The sequence below is a fragment of the Mirounga leonina genome, unplaced genomic scaffold (genome assembly GCF_011800145.1).
Source record: "Mirounga leonina isolate KUSES-001 unplaced genomic scaffold, KU_Mleo_1.0 Mir_488, whole genome shotgun sequence".
NCBI classification, from domain to species: Eukaryota; Metazoa; Chordata; class Mammalia; order Carnivora; family Phocidae; genus Mirounga; species Mirounga leonina.
In genome coordinates, this window is record NW_023270777.1 from 5,707,835 (window position 1) to 5,728,972 (window position 21,138).

At 43.5% G+C, this 21,138-nt stretch overlaps 1 protein-coding gene across 1 annotated transcript in view; it reads left to right on the forward strand.

Annotated features, from left to right (window-relative positions):
- Positions 1 to 21,138, forward strand: part of DNAH9 (dynein axonemal heavy chain 9) — a 339,619-nt gene that overhangs the window by 204,440 nt on the left and 114,041 nt on the right. Inside the window, exons 46-49 of the mRNA XM_034989621.1 lie at positions 9,862 to 10,004; positions 10,381 to 10,542; positions 10,749 to 10,982; positions 19,571 to 19,831. Coding sequence (XP_034845512.1) covers positions 9,862 to 10,004; positions 10,381 to 10,542; positions 10,749 to 10,982; positions 19,571 to 19,831 — 800 coding nt within the window. The remainder of the gene's footprint in view (positions 1 to 9,861; positions 10,005 to 10,380; positions 10,543 to 10,748; positions 10,983 to 19,570; positions 19,832 to 21,138) is intronic.

The window sequence follows — 21,138 nt, forward strand, 5'->3', positions numbered from 1 at the left end:
CAGCCCAGACTAGATCACTCTCCATTTATTCATATATTCAGATCCACTTATTAAGCTTCCATGTTCCAGTTGGTAGGTGCTATGCTCAAACATGGATATCATACACTCTATGGCATACTGGAATAGTTAATAACCACTTGGGTCCCCCTTGTTATAAAGTCCTATGCCTCTCCATCTCTGAACCAAACTGTCCTTTTATATCTGGGCCAAATCTCCTGTTAGTATATAAAACATGGACAGACCACCTCATCATCAAGGATCTTAAAATGATTAGATCCAGAATTGATATATTAATGGTCTCCATCCATCACATGAAAATCTGGAGTCTGGGGGGCACATGGGTGGCTCAGTTGGTTGAGCAGCCGACTCCCAATTTCAGCTCAGGTCATGATCTCAGGGTTGTGAGATCAAGCCCCACATTGGGCTTTGCACTGAGCATGGAGCCTGCTTGGGATTCTCTCCCTCCCTCTCCCTCTGCCCCTCCCCCCACTCATGTGCACACACACTCTATCTCTCTAAAAAAAAAAGAAAAGGGGGTGCCTGGATAGCTCAGTCAGTTAAGTGTCTGCCTTCAGCTCCGGTCATGATCCCAGGGTCCTGGGATCGAGCCCTATGTCCAGCTCTCTGCTCAATAGGGAGCTTGCTTCTCCCTCTCTCTCTGCCTGCTGTTCCACCTGCTTGTGTGCTCGCTCGCTCTCCCCCACCCCCATCAAATAATAAATAATATTTTTTAAAAATACTAAAAATAAAATTAAATTTTAAACAGAAAAGAAAATCTGGAGTCTGGAAATAGTCATAACAACTTGGAATTGGATTGTTATTCTTCCATGAGACCCAGAACTAGATTTCCTGATGGGCCATCTCTGCTTTACATATGTGGAGATCTGGCCCAATTTCCCTGGAATGAGAAAAGACAAAGTGTGGGGCAAAAGAGAAGCCAGCCAGCATGCACCCGATCTCCTGAGCATACTTGTGGTCTCCACCAGATGTGTCCTCAAACCACAGATGTGGAAATTTAAACCAGAACCTGGTTGGCTCTCCAGCTACCAAACAGAAATGCCAAAGGGTTTGAGTAGTCAGCCTTTCCTTTCCTTCACATGGTGCTGAATTTCCACACAAGTTATTGAGACTATGTCCCTGTGCATTCTCCTTCTAACCTCTCCCTCATCACCTCTACCCAAGAGATAATCAAATGCCACAAATTTTACCCCCTAACCATTTCTGATTCCAAATCATAGCTATCATAGCTACCACTGGTCTTTTCATCTGTTTTTTCAACAAATGTAGACACTTTCTTTAAGATCTATTTATTTATTTGAGAGAGAGGGAGAACATGAGTTGGGGGCAGAGAGGCAGAGGGACAGGGAGAGAAGTCCTCAAGCAGACTCCCCACTAAGCACAGAGCCTGATGCGGGGCTCGATCCCACGATCCTGAGATCATTACTTGAGGCAAAATCAAGAGTCAAATGCTCAACCAACTGAGCCACCCAGATGCCCCAACAAATGTAGACACTTCTTATCTCATCCCCCATCTCCTAGGCAATACCTCCTCTAATCCATTCTCCTCACTGCTTCCAAAGGGTCTTTCTAAAATGCAGTTTCTCCATTGGTTTCTAACTGAATGCAGGAGAAAATCCAAGAAAACACCCTGCCTTTGACCTACTCTATGATCTGGTAATTCCTAACTCCCTGAGATAATCCACTCTACTTGACTTCCTTGACATCCTTACATAATGCCTTTAGAACTTCATGCCCTTCTCCTCCTTTGTCTGGATTAACTTCTACCCATATTGTGAGACTTATCTTGAGCATTCTCTCTCTAGGAAATCTTCACTGATCCACTGTCACTCCTAAGAGTGATCCACAGTCACATCCCTCCACCTTTCTAGACCACTCTGTGGCTGCACACCATTGTACTGAAAGAGCATTGTAAATTTATGAAAGGCAGACATTATGTTGTCTGTTGTCGGTGAATTTTTTTGTTACTAAATAATGTAGGGATACAAGAGGAAAAGGATTAAGTCCCTACTGCCCAGTTTAGGAGACAAAACAATGCTGATAGAATTATAACCCTCCCTCATTCATATTGTCAGCAGTTAACACATCTCTGGTCCCATAATGAGTATTCGGGAGGAATTTGTTGAACTAAGGTGCATGATACCATGAGAATGATGTGCTGTTTTACGTATTAGATCTCACTGTTGCACACATGTTTTGAGATGGCTTTCGAGCATGCAGAGAGAGGGGCACAGATACCGAGACAGCCACCACACTCCCCTCCTTTTTCCCCCTTGAGACCAGAGAAATGTTCTGGAAAAATTGTAGGCCTAGATGGAGCCAGAGCCCTAAGCCAGTGTGACATCAACCGGTTCATGGAGGACCCAACCCTTAGCTCCGTCTGTTTTATAATCAAGCTCCAACTAACAGAGCCATCTGAAACCATCAGGCCCTCCTCCCCCAGAGGAAGGACCTCTTCCTCCAGAGGCCTCTGAAAGTCCCACAGGAGCACAGAGAAGACGATGATTAGTCTGACTTGCAAAGTATTAGGACACGGTAATGCTGGCACAAATTGGAGGCAGAAACAGCATTTCCTGAATTTTGGCCTCAAGAGGAAACTTTGCAAATATTTAAACAGCCTCTGCCTCTGTTCACATCACCCAGTTCCCTCTGGCAGTTCGGTCCCCTGCTTTCAGTGTGACTACCTACATCACACAATAAGTGACAGGGATATTGTCAGGGGAAATTGAAGGAACAAACCTGAAGATGCAGACTTTGCTCCCAAATCAGAGGCACTCTGTTGCACCTGGGGACCTTCTTCTTAAGGGCTCTTGGGACCTAGTGGCAGACAGCAGCATCCTAAGAACACAGAGAAAGTCTCCAAATGGCCTGGTGTTTTCAGCATCAGCACTCAGGGTATCACATAAACCAGGTAGGCATACTTTTTTTTCTATCAAGGGACAGAAAGTGAATATTTTCAGTTTTTTAGACCAGACAGTCTCTGTCATAACTACTCAACTCTGTCGTCATACTGGGAAAACAGCCGTAGACAATACATAAATGAATGATTACAGTGGTGACCAATAAAACTTTGTTTATGGACAATAAAACTTGAATGTCCTGTAATTTTCATGAGTCACTAAGTATTATTTTAATTTTTTTCAACCGTTAAAAATTATAAGAACCACTCTTAGCTTGCAGGCCATGCACACTGAGGCAGCAGGCCAGATTAGCCTATAGACTATAGTTGGGCTCCTCCATCTCAAGCGTGTTATACATAAAACACCAAAAGAACCGGGGCGCCTGGGTGGCTCAGTAGGTTAAGCGTCTGCCTTCAGCTCAGGTCATGATCTCAGGGACCTAGGATCGAGCCCCGTGTTGGGCTCCCTGCTCAGTGAGGAGTCTGTTTTGCCCTCTGTCCTTCCCCCTGCTCGTTCTGTCTCTCTCATTCTCTCTCTCTCAAGTAAATAAAGTCTTAAAAAAAAAAAGAACCTAAGTCCCCCATATTTCAAATAATAGACGAAGAATGCAGACTGTGTTATTACAAATGTTCTAAGACCAAAGGGAATGCAAGTCTTCACGGGAGGGCTCTAACGTGGTAATAGAGAAGGGAACACAGATTATCAGAGATGTTAGGAAGAAAGAAATACAGACCAACATAGGCAGTCAGCTCCTGAAGCCGGATGAGTATGGGTCACGTCAATTCCATCTGAGTGTTGCTCTTTTTAAAACTTCCCTGAACTCCTTAATTCCCAACACATGCTAAATACCATTTCAGGGGCGCCTGGGTGGCTCAGTCAGTTAAGCGTCTGCCTTCGGCTCAGGTCATGATCCCAGAGTCCTGGGATCGAGCCCCACATCGGGCTCCCTGCTCAGCGGGAATCCTGCTTCTCCCTCTCCCACTCCCCCTGCTTGTGTTCCCTCTCTCGCTGTCTCTCTATGTCAAATAAATAAATAAAATCTTTAAAATACATACATACATACATACATACATACATACATACATACATACATACCATTTCATTTTCTTAGAGGAGTTTCCTCTGACCTCTGTTTTTATCAAATGACGCAGAACAGGATTGTTCCATTACTAAGACCTTGGTTTTGACAAGTTATAGCTCAGGGTGTTTTATATGCATGCTCCGAAATATCTTAATGGACTGGAGTTAAATCAAGTTTGTCCAATTAAGGGAAGAAAGTAAATGATCGCTTTCATGATCATCCATTTTTTTCATTTTGACCTTTGAAACGATTAAGTCTAATTAGTATAAAATCCTCACTGAACTCATGGCTGGGTTAGTGTGGTCAGACTATGAAGGCCAGAGATTTGTTGGAAGTTGGCATGACTTTCCTGCAGATAAAGTACGTCAAGGAAGCACAGCAGCGTCACTGATGGATAAAATCAGAATTCCCATCACTCTGATTAGTTACAGATCATTTGCCAAACCACCCACCTTTGGGGACCTCATCTGAGTCCACAAGGAGGTAATATGGGTAGGGTGGCCCCAGTGGCATCTTCGACCTCCAGCGTTTCTATGATGCTCACATTTCTGTGTTGGTTATGGAGGAAGAAAGAAGCATGTGGGTGTTGGAGAACTTTAAAGGGGAACTTGTATATGATTTCAGGTCCAGAGAGCCTCAGGACTCACCTAAAGCCTTGTTGTGGAAATGGGGAAGAGCTTTCCTGAGGCCCATACAATATCCCAGAGTGAACCCCACTCACCTTTACGTCATATCCAGGGTTTTCAGGATTTTAGCTCTACTAGAGTTTCCTTTATTCTTTACCTCCCTCAATGTCTCCTCTCTCTCTCTCTTTCTCTCTCTCTCTCTCTCGTGGAGAAGACCTGGTTGTTTAGTATGATCCTCACAACTATCCTTATACCCCATAGCCCATCTCCATGTCTTTATAAGTTTTTCCTCTTCCTCCAAGATGACCATCCTTCCTCCCCAAGACCAACTTCTCCATCTGAGCCAGGAGACCACCTCCTGGTCCCTGATTCAGAACTCTGCTCTGTTTTCTTTTCCCAATTTCTGACTCTCCTTCATAGTTTTCATGCTCTCACCACCCTCACTTATTTTCTTCCCTTGACATTTTTCTGTATTTCTTCACAAACTCTTCTGGACATGCAGAAAGTAATAAAACTCCCATGCTGTTATGCATGATGTTGCAAAGTAGAAACTTCCAGTATGCATGTGCAGAATTTCTTTATGATAGGTGCCCAAGATTGCTCTTCTGCCTGGTACCTGCATTTTAACTTTATAAAAAGTGTCAAGCTGCTCTCCAGACTAGTTGCATATATTTTCTCTCTGACCAGTAGAGCATGGATGCCTGTTTCCTCCTAACCTCGCCAGCACCCAGTTTCCCTGACATACTGGTTTTTGTAAATCTCATTGTTTTCTTTCCCTTTTTACTTGTGACCTTGCGCATCTTTTCGAGGGTTTACTGGCTATACCTCTTCTGTGAGTTGCCTCTTTATGTAGTTTGCCCTTTTGCTCTGGGGCTTTTGGTCTTTTTCTCATGGATTTGTAAGAGATCCTTTTATATTCTGGATACTAACCCTCTGTTCATTATATGGATTGTATGTACCCTTTGAAGTCTGCATCTGACTTGTGTCATGCTGATTTAGTTTAAATGCTGTAAAACTTAACAGTTCTTTTTAATGCTCTGTGCTGTTTTAGACATTTTGTTCTATTCAATATGATAAAAATTATCTCCTGCATTTTGTTTTTAAATTATTACTATTTGGGGGCACCTGGGTGGCTCAGTTGGTTGGGTGTCTGTCTCTTGGTTTCCACTCGGGTCATGATCTCATGGGTCGTGGGATCAAGCCCCATGTCAGGCTCTGTGCTCAGTGGGGAGTCTGTTTGGGATTCTCTCCCTCTACCCCTCCCTCCAACTCTCTCTCTAATAGATGGATAAATCTTTAAAAATAATTACTGTTTGACTTTTCATATTTATGTATTTAATCCACCTAAAATTTATTTTTTAAAGATTTATTTATTTGAGACAGAGAGAGGGGGGGGGCTGGGGGAGGGGCAGAGGGCGAGGGAGAAAGAGAATCTCAATCAGACTCTGCGCTGAGCACAGAACCCAGCGTGGGGCTCGATCTCATGCCCCTGAGATCATGACCTGAGCCAAAATCAAGAGTCTGATGCTTAACCAACTGAGCCACCCAGGTGCCCCTAAAATTTATTTTTATATAGAGTTCTAATTTTAATTATTAATCTTAATACTGAATTGTCCTAACATTACTTATTGATTAATCAGTCTCAAGGCTGCAACCGATTTTTAATATCAATTTCCTGTTTATAATTGGGTCTGTTTCTAAGGTGTTGCCCTCAGTGTTCTATTTATTTGCCCCATACCAGTTTCACATTGTTTTAATTAACATAGTTTTATAAGGAGACTTGATTTCTGGTAGGGCAAATCCTTCCCTCTGGTGGTTCTTCAGAAATGTCAGGGCTGTTGTTTACCCTTTGCTCTTCTGTATACATTTTAGAGTATGCTTGTCAGGATCAAGAAAGAAATCCATTTGATTTTTTGTTGTTGTTGTTTTTGTTGTTGGAATTGCAGATTTATGATGGGGGTAATACTGAGTCATCCTCCCCTGAGCACAATTTCTCTTTCTGTTTATTTAGGGTTTTGTTTATGCCCTTCAATAGTATGTTTCCGTTTTTATACTAAGATCTTGCACATCTTTTCATATATTACTACCTGCCTTATAGTTTTTGTTGGTATCCTAAATAACTTTTAAAGTAACATTTTTGGGGGGGGGGCACCTGGCTGGCTCACTTGGTAGAGTGTGCGACTCTTGATCTCAGGGGTGTGAGTTCAAGCCCCATGTTGGGTATAGAGATTACTTAAAAACAATAAAATCTTTAAAAAAAAAAAAGATTTTAAAAAGTAAAGTAACTTTTCTTGGCTTGAGTACAGATGCCCTTTTATTTCCAGTTTGATTTGTATCCAGCAAGCTTGTTCTTGAACATGCTTGTGAGTCCTGATGGTTTATGTATGTATTCTCTTAGATTTTCTATGTAGAAAATCAGATTTTGAACAATAATTTTATTATTGCCTTAACTATTCTTATACATTTTCCTTTTCTTGATTTTTTGCATAGTCTAGGACCTCTTGTATAACATTGAATAGGAAACATGATGGCGGTTATGCTTGTCTTGTCCTGATTTGAAAGAGAATATTCTAGTATTTCACCATGTGGTATAATATTTGCTTTGGGTCTACAATAGACATCTATTATAGGTTAAGAGAAATCTTATTTATTCCTAGTTTGCTAACAGTATTTGGAAATTTTATGTATCTCTGTAATGGTGATATTGTATTAGGTCTTTAATCTATTAATGTAGTGAATTATTTTCATAGATTTCTCAAAGACTTAACTTAACCATCATTGCTTTTCTAGGACAAATGCTACCTGGTCATCATATATTTATTTTTATATATTTAGTTGGGATTTTTAAAAAGATTTATCCAACATATACTGCCTGACTAATACAGGATTTTATTTAACTTTCAGAACTTTGTAAGAATAATCTTGTAAAAATCTTGTAAAAATAATTAGACATACTTTAAAAGTACATTTCTATTACTATGAAGTTGAGTGTTCATGTTTGCCAGTCTTATTTGTACAAACAAAAAAGTAAATATAGTGTTGATGTACATTTCTGTTGCTACAAGTGAGATAAAGCATATGTTCATATATTTAAGAGATATTTGTATTTCCTGTACCATGAGCTCTCTTTTTGTATCTGTCACCATATCTTACAATTGTATTATTAACTTTTTCCTGTAATGGTGGAGAGTTTCTTTACATATTAAGGAGATTAGTTATTTAACTATAATTGGAGGAAATATGTATTTTCCTTTTTCCACCTTTTTAAAATTTTTGGATGAGAACATTTAAGTTCTATCTCTTAGCAAATTTCAGTTATACAGTACAGTGTTATTATACATTAGATCCTAAGACCTTATTCATCTTTTTTTTTTTTTTTAAAGATTTTATTTATTTATTTGACAGAGAGAGACATAGCGAGAGCAGGAACACAAGCAGGGGGAGTGGGAGAGGGAGAGGCAGGCTTCCCGCAGAGCAGGGAGCCCGATGTGGGGCTCGATCCCAGGACCCTGGGATTACGACCTGAGCCGAAGGCAGACGCTTAACAACTGAGCCACCCAGGTGCCCAACCTTACTCATCTTATAGCCAAAAGTTTGTGCCCTTTTATCATATTCTCTCTATTTCCTTCAACCCCCAACCCCCAGCAACCGCTTTCTACTCTGTTTCTATGAGTATGACTGTTTTTTTGGTTTTTGTTTTGTTTTGTTTTCTTGGGGTTTTTTTGTTGTTGTTTATTTTTTGGGTTTTTTAGATCCCATGTATAAGTGATACCATGTGGTATTTTTCTTTCTCTGTGGCTTATTCCACTTAGCATAATGCCCCCTAGGTTTACCATGTTACTACAAATGACAGGATTTTCTTTTTTTAAAGCCTGGATAATATTTCTGTATATATATCACATTTGTTTGATCCATTCATCTGTTGATTGGCACTTAGGCTGTTTTCATATCTTAGCTATTGTGAATAATGCTGCAATGAATAGAGGAGTATGGATATTTCCAAGATCTGTTTTTTTTTTTCTTTCAAATATATACCCAGAAGTGTGATTGCTGGATCACATGGCACTTGTTCTACCTTTAATTTCTTCAGTTTCTCTGTACTGTTTTCCATACTGGCTGTACCAGTTTACATTTCTATCAACAGTGCACAAGGATTTCCTTTTCTCCACATCCTCATCAACACTTATTATCTCTTGTCTTTTTGATAATAGCCATCCCAACAGGCGTGAGGTGATATCTCATTGTGATCTTCATTTGCATTTCCCTGATAATTAATTATATTGAGCACCTTTCCATGTACGTGTTGACCATTTGTATGTCATCTTTTAGAAACATATTTTAATTGGTTCTTTGGTTTTGCTCTTGTTATACTTTGCCTATGTTTTCACCATGCCATTTTTTCTATTTTTTATATAATTTTTTATTTGTACATAAAATGTGTCAATTTATATTTACCAGATTTATCTTTCTTTTAAAACATACCAACTTTGAGTTACACTTAGGAAGACCTTCCCCACTCAGAGGTTATAAAAATATTTTCCTCATGTCTTCTGCCATTTTTATGGTTTTATTTTTTATAGTTAAGTATTGATCCATTTGGAATTTATCCTAGTGTGCAATGGAGTATAAGGATCCAACCATAGTTGTTTTTTTTTCCAGATCCCAGTTTTCCTAATACCATGTATTAAATGTTCATTTTTTCCCATTGATTTTAAGATGTCATACTTATCATATACTAGATTCCCTAAAACCATCCTTGCTCTCTCCCTTTCTTCTTTAATAGAAAGGTATAGCTCATTCTTCATCAATTTACGGATTTATCTGTATTTTTCTCATGGCCCTTTTCACTTGTGGTTTTATATTATAGGTATTTTACATCTGTTTTATTTCTCCTACTAAATATTAAGTTCCTCAGGAGCAAAATTCTTACTAACAGTAGTTAGTAAATAAATGCTTTAGGCAAAAGAAGTAAAGAGAGTTGAAAGCTCTTGTGCTACAGGCTGCTGGCCCAGGACAAAATGGTGCCATGTACCCTGTTCCATTCTTTAAAGTATCATCTCTCCACCTGCACTGAGTTAGGAGTAGATATGGCATCTGTCCAATTCCACCAGCAAGAGTGGTGGAACATGGCCAAAAAATCATAGGCCCTGTGTCCCAAGTTTGGATAGCCTCTCATGTCCTATTGTATCATGCAGAGAGATGTCAAAGCCACCCATCTGTGTTCCATTTCTCCCAGGAGAGATCCCAGACCTCTACTCTGATGATGAAGTCGAAAACATCATAAACAATGTGAGAAATGAAGTCAAGAGCCAAGGTCTTGTTGACAACAGAGAGAACTGTTGGAAGTTTTTTATAAATCGGGTCCGACGACAACTGAAGGTATAGAAGGATTTACGGCCCAGGGTAGGCGGACCAGAGATGGTTCTTAAGAGCCTCTGCTGATATTTTGGACACAGCTGCCCTCATTGATTATCCTGGGAGTGGGCAGGGAAGGTGGATTGCCCTTCTTCGCCTGAGCAATTTTGCAAGGCTGCCCTTCTCATCTGCTTCAAGGACAGTAGCCTCCCTCTTGCCTCATGCAGTCCCAGCATTCTTAATTTCTTGGCTAGAAGCCTGGCTAGTGTTGACAGATTTTTTTCTTCCTCTGTTGGATGTGTTTCCCAACTTCCTGGGAAATAAAGAACCCAAAGCCATATCTCTCTATGAGTATCTCCCTGATACTTTCTTGGTTCTCCCCGCCCTTCTGATTCCTCAGGTGACTCTCTGTTTTTCCCCTGTGGGAAACAAGCTGAGAGTCCGCAGCAGGAAGTTCCCAGCCATTGTGAACTGCACGGCCATCGACTGGTTCCACGAGTGGCCTCGGCAGGCACTGGAGTCCGTCAGCCTCCGCTTCTTACAGAACACAGAAGGCATTGAGGTGAGAGAGCAAAGGAGACACTCTTCAAGTTCCTCTCTACCTCAGGTACAAGGAATTCCATGTCCAGAGTTTTAGGGTTCAAGTTCAGGCTTGGATAGAGTTGTCGGAGCAGAACTTTCCATGTGGTGAGGCCATGAGTAGGGTGGGCCGTCACCTCCAGTCTTCATGTCCAGACAGTCACTTTGTTTCCCACTCTTTGATTTCAGCCCACAGTCAAGCAGTCAATTAGCAAGTTCATGGCTTTTGTGCACACAAGTGTCAACCAGATGTCTCAGTCTTATCTGAGCAATGAGCAGCGCTACAACTACACAACTCCCAAATCATTCCTGGAGTTCATCAGACTCTACAAGAGCTTGCTGCGCAGAAATGGAGAAGAGCTCAAGTCCAAAATAGAGCGTCTCGAGAATGGGCTGCTGAAGCTTCACAGCACGTCTGCACAGGTGGGTGATGGTCTAATGTTGCTCCTGCCTTCAGAGCACTGAGAGGGAGTGGGAGCGCTCCATTCCAGGGAACTGGATGGATCACAGTCCAGGCCTGAGAATCATGTATGGTTTTCCAGAAACTGTTCACCAGAAACTGTTCCAAGAGTTAAGGCTGAGCTCTCCCTGAGGAGGGTCACACTCTCAGCTTCAGGTCTGGTCTGCTCCCAGGTACTGATGATGGAATCCTCTGGAGCACCTCTTCTCTTTTGCTTGTTACCCCTCTCCCCCTCTTCTGCTACCTTCCTTTCCTCTCCAGTCTGCTTCCCTTCCATCTTCAAAACCAAAGAGAAGTATCTATACCAATTTTTCTTTTATTTCTTTGTATTGTCTGTCAAAGCATCATCAGAACCTGATTTCTTAAATCCTGTCTCATTTCTTGCATTTTCTTCATATATTCCCAAGTGGTTGGCCATCGAAAGAAAGTCCCTGTTGTCCTATCCTCGTAATATTTTTCTACTTACTCTTCCAAAGGGAACATGCCTATCAGACATTGCTGATCCCTTGATGGCCCCCTTCTGTGCTCTGTTTGCCCACAGCAGAGTCAGCTGGTGGTGTGGTTTTCCTGCATTTGCACCATTAAACTCAAATTGTGATCAACTTTAATTCTTGGGCATCCCGTGTTCCTGTAGATATCTAAGCCTTTTGCTTTGTCATCATTACAGAGCTTTGCCTTTGACATAACTGTTGAATTTGCTTCTTCTGACTTGTCCTCTCTCCCCACTTTAGTTTCTTGAATCGTAGGTGCAATATGTCTAGAGGATTTCAGCTCATTTATTGGGATGCAGTGAGCCCTTGCAATCTGTTCACATAGAATTTCTTCTGCTTGGGCCATTTTTCTTCTGTTATCTGGTTTCATTCATCTGGTTTGGCCTCTCCTCCAGGAGCAATTTTTGCCAATGGCTTCTCTGTGCCCTGTATCTATTATGTCCTCACTCATTGATCTCATCCTTTTGGCTTTTTTCCCTCTACATTCTAGGAGAGCTTTTCAAGTTTATCCTCAACAATTCTAATTTAATAGTGGGTAACATTGCTTCTGCTTCTTAGGTTTCCAGTGAAGACTCTAATTATGCTCTTACATTTTTAATATCCTAACAGCCCTTCCTCACCTCATCCTTTTCTCCTTCCAACACATCCTATTGCTTTTTTTATTTCAGCCTGTTTGCCTGCAACCATGTCATTGACACCATCCTATGATAGCGGAGAGCTCTCTTGATGTTTTTTCTAGATCTGATAGTGTGCCATTTTCAGACCTGTGTCCTTCTTCTTAAGTCTCCTAGATTCTTTTCCCTTCCTTGTTCTGTATTTCTATGAAGACCCTTTTTTTATTTTTCTTTATTTACCCAGTGGCATGGTGAGATCTGTTCAAATTCAGTGTTTGTCCACATGTGACATGTGACAATTGTCCATGACACTACTCTGTGTCCATTTGTGCTGTGACCACACCCCTTCCCAGAGCTACAGTTCAGGGCAGATAGAGGGACACAGATCCCAGCCAAAGCCCTAGCTGTTTACCTGGCATGTACCTTTGTTGTAGAAAGGTAGCATCTTCTCTCCCAACACTTTTCAGTACTCTCAATCTCTGAACTTCTAGAAAACAGCATGTGATAGAATCCCAGAATGCAGTCCTATCAGATTATTTTTAACATCTGTTGCTTTTTCCTCTTCCTGTCTCCCCCCACCCCACCTACAGTGCCCTCAGAATACTGTCCCCCCAGCAGCACCTGTTCTCCCTCTGCTCACCTATCCTCTGGAAATTATCGATCACCCCAGGAGAAGACTGGTTATACCTTAGGTGAACCCAACTCTGCCTGCACATGGTTAGTGGAGAAACCTCCCCAGTCCCGGCATCAGTTTTGGTTTCTTCTCCTTCAAAATTCTCTACGTCAACAAGTCATGCGTTCATCTACCAGATACCTAGAAACCAGGGAGTTACCTTAGATTCCTCCCCTTGTCTCAGTTAAGAATTAACAAATTCTCTACTTTTTTATGTATCTCTTAAATATACCCCTCTTGCTGTCTCCCTGTTTTCAACACTTTGATTTAGGTGTTTAGGTAACACTTATTACCTTGATTATTTCAACACATTGAACTCCACAACATCCCCCCCCATCCTGAACCTGGGTCGCCAACAACTTCTTGCATCGCCCATCAGGCCAAATACTTGGGGTTGTCCCTGACTCTTCTCATTTCTCTCTTTCACACACCTTGTGCCCAAACATCAGAAAATCGCTGTTGGCCCTAACTTCAGATAAGCCCAGGATCCCACCGCTGTGCACCTCCTATGCTGCCACTCCCCTGATCTGGGCCACCGGCGTCTTTAACCCGGACAACCAGGGTACCTTTCTAGCTCATTTGCCTGCTTCTCCTTTTGCCTCTCTTTGGTCCATCATCAACAGAGTAGCCAGAATGATCCATTCAAAGCATAAGTCAGAGCATGTCACTTTTCTGCCCCAAACCCTGAGATGGCTTCCATTTCCCTCATTAAAATGGCGCCCAGGCTCCTCTCCCACCACACCCTGCAGACTCTCAGACCTCATCTCCTGCTACCCCATGCCCATGATATTCCTCTCTCTCTGGCCATGCCGCTGCTTTGCTCTCTCCTCAGACAACACCAGGCCTTTGCACTGGCTGGTTCCTCCCCCTGGATGTTCTTCCCTCTCTCATCCTGTGGCTCACTCCCTCATCTCCTCCTCTTTGCTCAAATGTCACCTTCTCATTGAATCCTACTCTGATGACCCCGTTTTCAGTTGCAACCCCACACCACCCCTGCATCCCTTATTCTGCTCTACCTTATCTTTTCCCCATAGCATTTACCCCCATCCAACATGTAATATACTTGTTACCTTTCTTTGTTGGTGTCTGTCTCCATCCGTTAGACATAATCTCCATAAAGACCAGGATCCTCATCTCTTTGGTTCACCGATGTGTCTAAAGCAGCACTTGGACAGAGTGGGCACTCATTAAATATTTGTTGAATGAATGAATGAATGAATGAATGAATGCATAGCATTCTGCTTAGTATCCCCCACTGTATTCTGGAAGTACTATACAACAGAAATATCCTGCCAGTCATATATGCAAATTAAATTTTCTAGTAGCTGTATCAAAAGAAGTAAAAGGAAATAAGTGAATTTTATTCTAACTGTATATTTTAATTTTACATAATTATATATTTTAAGAGTACATTTTATTTAAGCCAACACATCCAAACTCTTATTTTAATAGGTAATCAATGTATAAAAATGTTATCAATGAAGTATTTTTTTTTTCTTCAAGTCTTCAAAAACTAGTGTGTGTGGTTATATTTACAGCACATCTCCTGGGGGGACAAGCCACATTTTAGGTGCTCTTCACTACATGGGGCTGGTGGCTACCAAACCAGACAACACAGCTCTGGCCCAGCCTCTGTCCTGCTATTGGAGGGATCTTTGCTCAGACCATAAGCTTGAGTCTTCTCTTCTGCAGACTTTAATGTTTTAGATACTACATTGCAGATTCTCTGAACTTCTCTAGAACTTTCAAACTGTATCCTTGCCCATGTGCCACCCTTTCTTCCTCCCACCTACCCCCTTGCAACCCTGGCATCCAGTACTTCCAAATGGTTGTAGTTGCCCCAAATCTCCATAGCTAGTTCACGTCTCCGTGTCTTTAGGTGCACCCCCACCCCTTGTCAGCTTGTCACTGTCGATGCCTACACAGTTTGCTACCCCTGCTCCCAGAAGCCCTTTTTAAGCTCTGAGCAGTTGTGCCTTCCAATCTTTGTGGTTCCATCCCTGAACTGTGTTTCTCCTCTTGTGTATTTCATGCTATACCGTCAGCAATCATATAAGCGCAGAAACCAAGATTCATTGGCACATAGTAAATGTTCTATAATTGTGTAGATAAAGGGACATATGGGTAGATGACAGATGGCCAGGCAACCAACCAAATGAGCACGTTCTAAAGTCACCTATAAGCTCAGAGTGGGGGTGGAGGACGGGTCCCCCAATACTGTGTACATGGTGTGTATTTCATACTAATGGATGGTTATAAGGATGATTCTTCTTGTAAAAATGGTATCAACTTGGCTTCCTAACTGTGTTAAAAACCCTTCATCTGAAATTGTTCCTTGGGTAGAAAAAGCCCCTAAGTATATCATCATAATCTTGGTATAAGGGTAATGATTTGAATTATGTGGTATCACTGTCCTACTACCCACTTAGGACAGTTTTTGGGATTCATAATCTAGTGGGAGTGGGCTAAATGAATATCACAACTCTGGCTCAGAGGGACTCCAAATTTCTTTAGCAACAATAGCAGTATTAGGAGTAATAATTATACTGGTAAGAGTGATAATAATGAATAATTATATAATCACCTAAAGTTGATAAATTTTAAATATAATTTCATGCTTAGCCTCAAGTGGTCATAAAGGTAACTTTATTTTTCTATAACTGAATTTAACTCAGCTACAGATCCATCTTTTTCATTTAAGAGTAGAAAGTTCTTCTTTTTAATAAAGATTATTTGAGAAAGAGAGAGAGAGTGCATGGGTGGGGGTGAGGGGCAGAGAGAGAGGGGAAGCAGACTCCCCACTGAGCATGGAGCCCAGCACAGAGCTCAGTCCCTTGATCCTGAGATCACGACCTGAGCCAAAACCAAGACCTGGACACTCAACCGACTGAGCCACCCAGGTGCCCCAAGAGTAGAGAGTTCTTAATCTTGCATTTCAGGTTGCCTTGGTCACTTCAAGTTAAAAGCTCAGTCTCTGGAGGGCAGTCAGTTCAGAGTCTAACTCTACCTCGGGGCTGTTTCCCTGTGAAGGGTCGTTTGCTCCTTCCCATCTGGGTGGTGGTGGTGGTGGTGGTGTTTTCAAGAGGCAGCTGGTGAAGCCACATGGGTCTTTGGGCAGCATCAACTGCCTTTGCTCCTGCTGCAGATGAGAGCTTCACAGCTGGCGTCCCTTCTGTTCTATTCTTCTCTTGGCACAGTCAGAACTCCCAACTCTGACTTGGGGTCTCACTCTGTCACCTCCTGGCATCTTCAGAACCTCCTGTCGTCCTCGCTCTGTATCTGGCTCAGGGGTACTCATGAAGAAGAGGGGCTGTTGGATTGAAGAAATGTTCAAAAAGGCCTATAGGTTGTTACCAATTCCCTGCATATAAGATTTACTCCTCAAGTCTGTCTGTCTGGAGACTCTTAAATTCAATTTATCCTGGGGTTTCAAATAATCTCAGGCTACCAAATTTACCTGAAGTTGACGGTTCAATAATTTACCATGATTATCCATCAGGACTCTTTCGGTTGCAAGTGAAAAAAAAAAAAATCGATTTCACTTAGCATGAAAGAAAGAAAAGGAAAAGACAGGAGAGAGGGAAAAAAATTTTTGAGATTACATGATATATTTATCAGGATCCTTTTGATGGCAGCTGGCCAAAATTCAATGGAAGTTGGTTTAGGCGAAACAACAACAAATAAAACCAAGAAAATTCAGAGACAGAGCTGAATTTGGACAGGGCTGGAGCTAGACCCTCACTAAATGTCCCTGTTCAGGCAGGCAGGATTTTCTGCCAAGTTCCTGGATAAATGGTCAGTGGCTCTGATTGGCCTCTTCCGATCATCGGTCTGCCCAGACTTGAACCATTCTCTGTGACTTGGATATTCTCCTTGGCCAAGCGAGGGTCAAAGGACAGCCACTGGAGTTGGCTCCACGCAAACTATGAGGACTTGGGAAGGGAGCGTTCCCCAAAGGAAATTCAGACTCTGTTTCCAGAACAGGGATGAGAAGTTTTTATTAGGCAGGCAACCATGGGTCTACTACAGATGGGGAACCTCTCATCTAAGAGGAGAGTCTTTGTGAAGTGTTGAATTCATATGAGAACATGGTGGGTGACCAGAGGGACTCAGAGGAACAAGGAAAATATCTCTGGGCTTCCAGCCCTCTGCACAGTAGGGATTGCTGTGGATTATACCAGGTTCTCTTTCCTCCTCCTGTGGCTCTGAGGAGAAGGGCCTGGGAAGCTTAGCCTTTCTCTTTAGCATCATGTTCCTGATCCTTGAAGAAGGGAGGGTCTCTCACCACCAGCCTATTGTCATCCCACTCAGTTGACAACCCCCCCCCCCCATGAACATTCTTGGGGCTGGCAAGACTGAGGAGAGGCTCTCTTTGTTGGTTGTGACACTGTCCTTCTTGATCCTCCTATCCGGGGGTGGGGGTGGGTGTCTAAAGAGGAAGAGAGCCAAAGAGGGGCTCAGATGCTTTGAATAAAGGAAAAGAGAAGAGGAAGTTTTAACGTGACCTATTTCAACATCCCATTCTATTGCAGAAGAGCCATAAAATGAGCCTGACTGACGCCCTCTCTTTAGCTTGGTGGGGAGCAGCCTCATTCTGACCGGCGGGACCCTCACGTCACAGCTTAAGAGCCATAAAGCTCCCGTTCACAGTGCTGGTGATTATTTACCTTGGACCCAAGGTCATCAGCCCTATCTGCAGTCAGCAAAACAAACAAACAAATAACAACAGGAAGAAAAAAACACACCACACCAATTTTCTCAAATCTCCCAAGGTTTAAAAAGGAACAAAAAGTTACTGGTGTGTTTGCTGACTCTGGTGATTATGTGGTTCAATCATTTTGATTTACAATTGCATCTTTGTCCTTGAAGAAATAAGTCCCTGCAGCCGAACAACGGGAGAGAGAAGTGGATTAACCTTCTAGCATGGGCATGTAAGACTCGTTCTAGGGAGCAGGCCTTCATTTGAGGTTAACAAAAAGTCTCCAGTTCCATGAATACACAAAATTAAAGAGCATTCTCTCCTCCTGCGGCCCCCCCCCCCACTTTCCTTTTCTTTTCTTTTGATCTGCCATGGAAAGGGAATTATCGGCAGCGTCTAAGCCTCTGTTTTATTTTTCCCCTTCTGCATTTTGCATCATAAAGCATTCGAATCTGCTTGGCATGTTCCAGGAGCTCTGAAGTAATCTTTGGTTGTTGCATGGAAGTGGACTGCAGGAAAATGAGAGGAGGTCATCCTGCAATGTAAAGTTTATGGGCCGTATTGCAAAGACAAATGGCTTTTTTACTTCCCAGAAAGAAACAGATCTGAGGAGGCTTCTCTTTGCGTGTGAAAGGGCCATAAACCAGGCCAGTGACTCTCAGACCCAGAGGTGGGCATCTACATCACCCCGAGGGCCTATGAAAACACAGATCGCCAGGCCCACCTGCAGAATTCCTGATTCAGTAGATCTGGAGTGGGCCCGAGAGTTTACATTTCTAGCAAGTACCCAGGGGATGCTGTTGCTGGGGCTGCTGGTCCTGGGACCACACTCTGAGAAGCTGCACACTCCACTGAACTGAATGTACAGAGAAAACCACTCCTCCTTCTCCAGCGGATCAGAGAAATAGACGGTTTCCTACATAGTAATGTTCCCAATACTTCATTATTTCCTCCAAAGTGCGTATGAATCCAGAGGCTGGATGGAGAGCCCCACTGGATTCTGGTCTGGGCCACTGGAATTCTCTGCTGTCCGGCTGTAACCTGGTCATCTCTCTCATAAGGATTGTGGGAATAAACTAAGACCAACCTAGTAAGAAGCTAATGCTCTCTCTTCAGAGCTCGCTCTAGCAAGAGGGTCAGCCACCCAGCACCTGGGTTTTGGCAGAGACTCAAAGGCAGGCAGAGGTGTGGGGAGAGCTTCACAGTGAGAAGAAACGAAAGGCGTCAGGTGTGTCCCAGTGGAGGCTGGTGGCCTACAGAAGCTGGTGGTGGGCGCACTAGGATTGGGCATCCTATGTGATCAGTTAGGGGAGCATGTTTGACCTTCTCTGGTGGGTCCTAAGTGGAAAGCAGGGACAAAAATTAAGGAAGGTGTCCACTATTAATCACATTCTGGCCATTTGGGGCCGATTGTTACTGAGGTTATTTATTGTTTGTCTTCCTGGATTGTTGCGGAGACGGGAGTCTGACTTCCTACAAGACTGACTGACTTACAGCAGGCTGGCTTCCTGAGCTAGTGATGGTACATAATGGGTCGGTCTCCTGGGCACTGGGAGGGTTACAGTTGTGGGTCAGAGTTCTACTTTTATATATGCTCTGGCCACTGTCTGTTCACACATTCAGTCTCTCCGGATACACAGTAGATACTCGCTTTTTATCACTTGCTAAATTCTTGGCATACCCCACGTTGGCCGATGTCCATTAAATAATGACCGATTTTTAGGACATGCCCACTTGTGTGGAAAGTATTACTTGAGGCACGCGGAGTTTTATAAGACACGGGCACCGATGTCCCTGAGAAGCAGCCTAAGTCACGTGGGCATCAAGGAGAAAGAAAGGTCAGGGTGTGTGTTGCTTAGACTCTTCTACCACATTTACTGTAGAGGGAGGAGGAAGAGGGAGTCCAGGGTCCCTCTCCTCTCCCGGCTCAGGGCACTTGGCCCCAGAGGAGAGCTCAGCTTTGCACCTTCCTTCACATCAGGAGTTGGCATTTTTCCCTGGGGGGTCAGATCCCCGGGCCTCCCCCGTCCAAATTCTTGTTGCTCCCCATAAACCCGGGGCTTCTCTGCTGCAGGTGGATGGGCTGAAAGCCAAGCTGGCCGCCCAGGAAGGGGAGCTGAGGCAGAAGAATGAAGACGCGGACAAGCTGATTCAGGTGGTTGGCATAGAGACGGACAAGGTGAGCAGAGAGAAGGCCATGGCGGACGAGGAGGAGCGGAGGGTGGCCCTCATCATGCTCGAGGTGAAGCAGAAGCAGAAGGACTGTGAGGAGGACCTGGCCAAGGCGGAGCCGGCGCTCACAGCAGCCCAGGCGGCTCTCAACACCCTCAATAAGGTAGGAGGATGGTCTGTCCCATCTGCTTACCCCTCCCCGCCCAGGGGTGGGGGGGAGGGGAGCGGCTCCAGTGACCCAGACAGCGCGCTACCCTGGCGTCCCAAAGAGATCCAAGGGCAAAGTTGGAGGGTTTAGGGATCCAGCTGTCACTGGCTTATTCATTCAGCAAACACTCATTTATTTTATTTTATTTTTTTATTTTTTTAAGATTTATTTATTTATTTATTCATGAGAGAGAGAGAGAGGCAGAGGGAGAAGCAGGCTCCCAAGGAGCAGAGAGCCCGATGCGGGACTTGATCCCAGGACCCTGGGATCATGACCTGAGCTGAAGGCAGACACTTAACGACTGAGCCACCCAGGCGCCCCCAAACATTCATTGAAACTGACGACATACCGACCGATGCAATCCCAGGGATGTGAGTCTTAGAACCAACCAGAACAGGAGATGCCGACTAGTCCAGAGGAGAACTGACTTGCCCAGAGTCACTCCATATTAGAGCCAGACTTCAACTCACACCCTCAGAATCCAAGTCCAGAGACCTCCCAGCTGTGTACCCCATGGTCATTTCACCCATTACAAGCGACAGGACACATGAGCCTTATAAAACCCTGAGAAAATACTTAAGATAGGAGACGAAAACACATGTTAGCTCCAAAATATGAAAAAAAAAAAAAAAAAAAACCTAGGTAATCAAAATTAGCAAATATTCAAACGCCAACAACACGTAACTGTGTGTCCATTAAATTCAACTTCTATAACCATTTGGTAGACGAAGCATGACTTCTGAGATGTATTCACGAGATACTTTTATTTAGGTTCCCTGGAGATGTACTCCATGTATGTGTGTCCTGGAGGGGGGGTGGTCAGCTACTTCTTCCTTCTATTTTTCACCATTAAGCTGCTTTCCCATTTGGATAACCGTGGCTGAGAGGCAAGGGCAGAAAGGAAGAGCAGGGGGCAGACAGACTCTGGTCATGAGCAGCAGATGTCAGAGGGGGACCAAAAAGCTGACCCTTTCTCTGTTGGGATGCTCACGTGGAGATCCTCCGCTCAGTCATCGGGGTCTCCCCCCTGCAGGGTGCTTTCTCTTCCGTTCACTTGGACCCCTTGGCCCATGCTGGTTCTGCCAACACATCCCCCCTTGAAGGCAGAGCAGGGGGGACTCAGGAGCAGGTCTCACGAAAAATTCTCTCTGCCTCTGCTTTGACACCCTCAGGGCAGGTGAGGCATTTGAGAGGCAGACACACCGGCCTTCTGAAACCTCCATCTCCCGCCTCACTTTGGCATCTGGCGGTTTCAGGCCTGG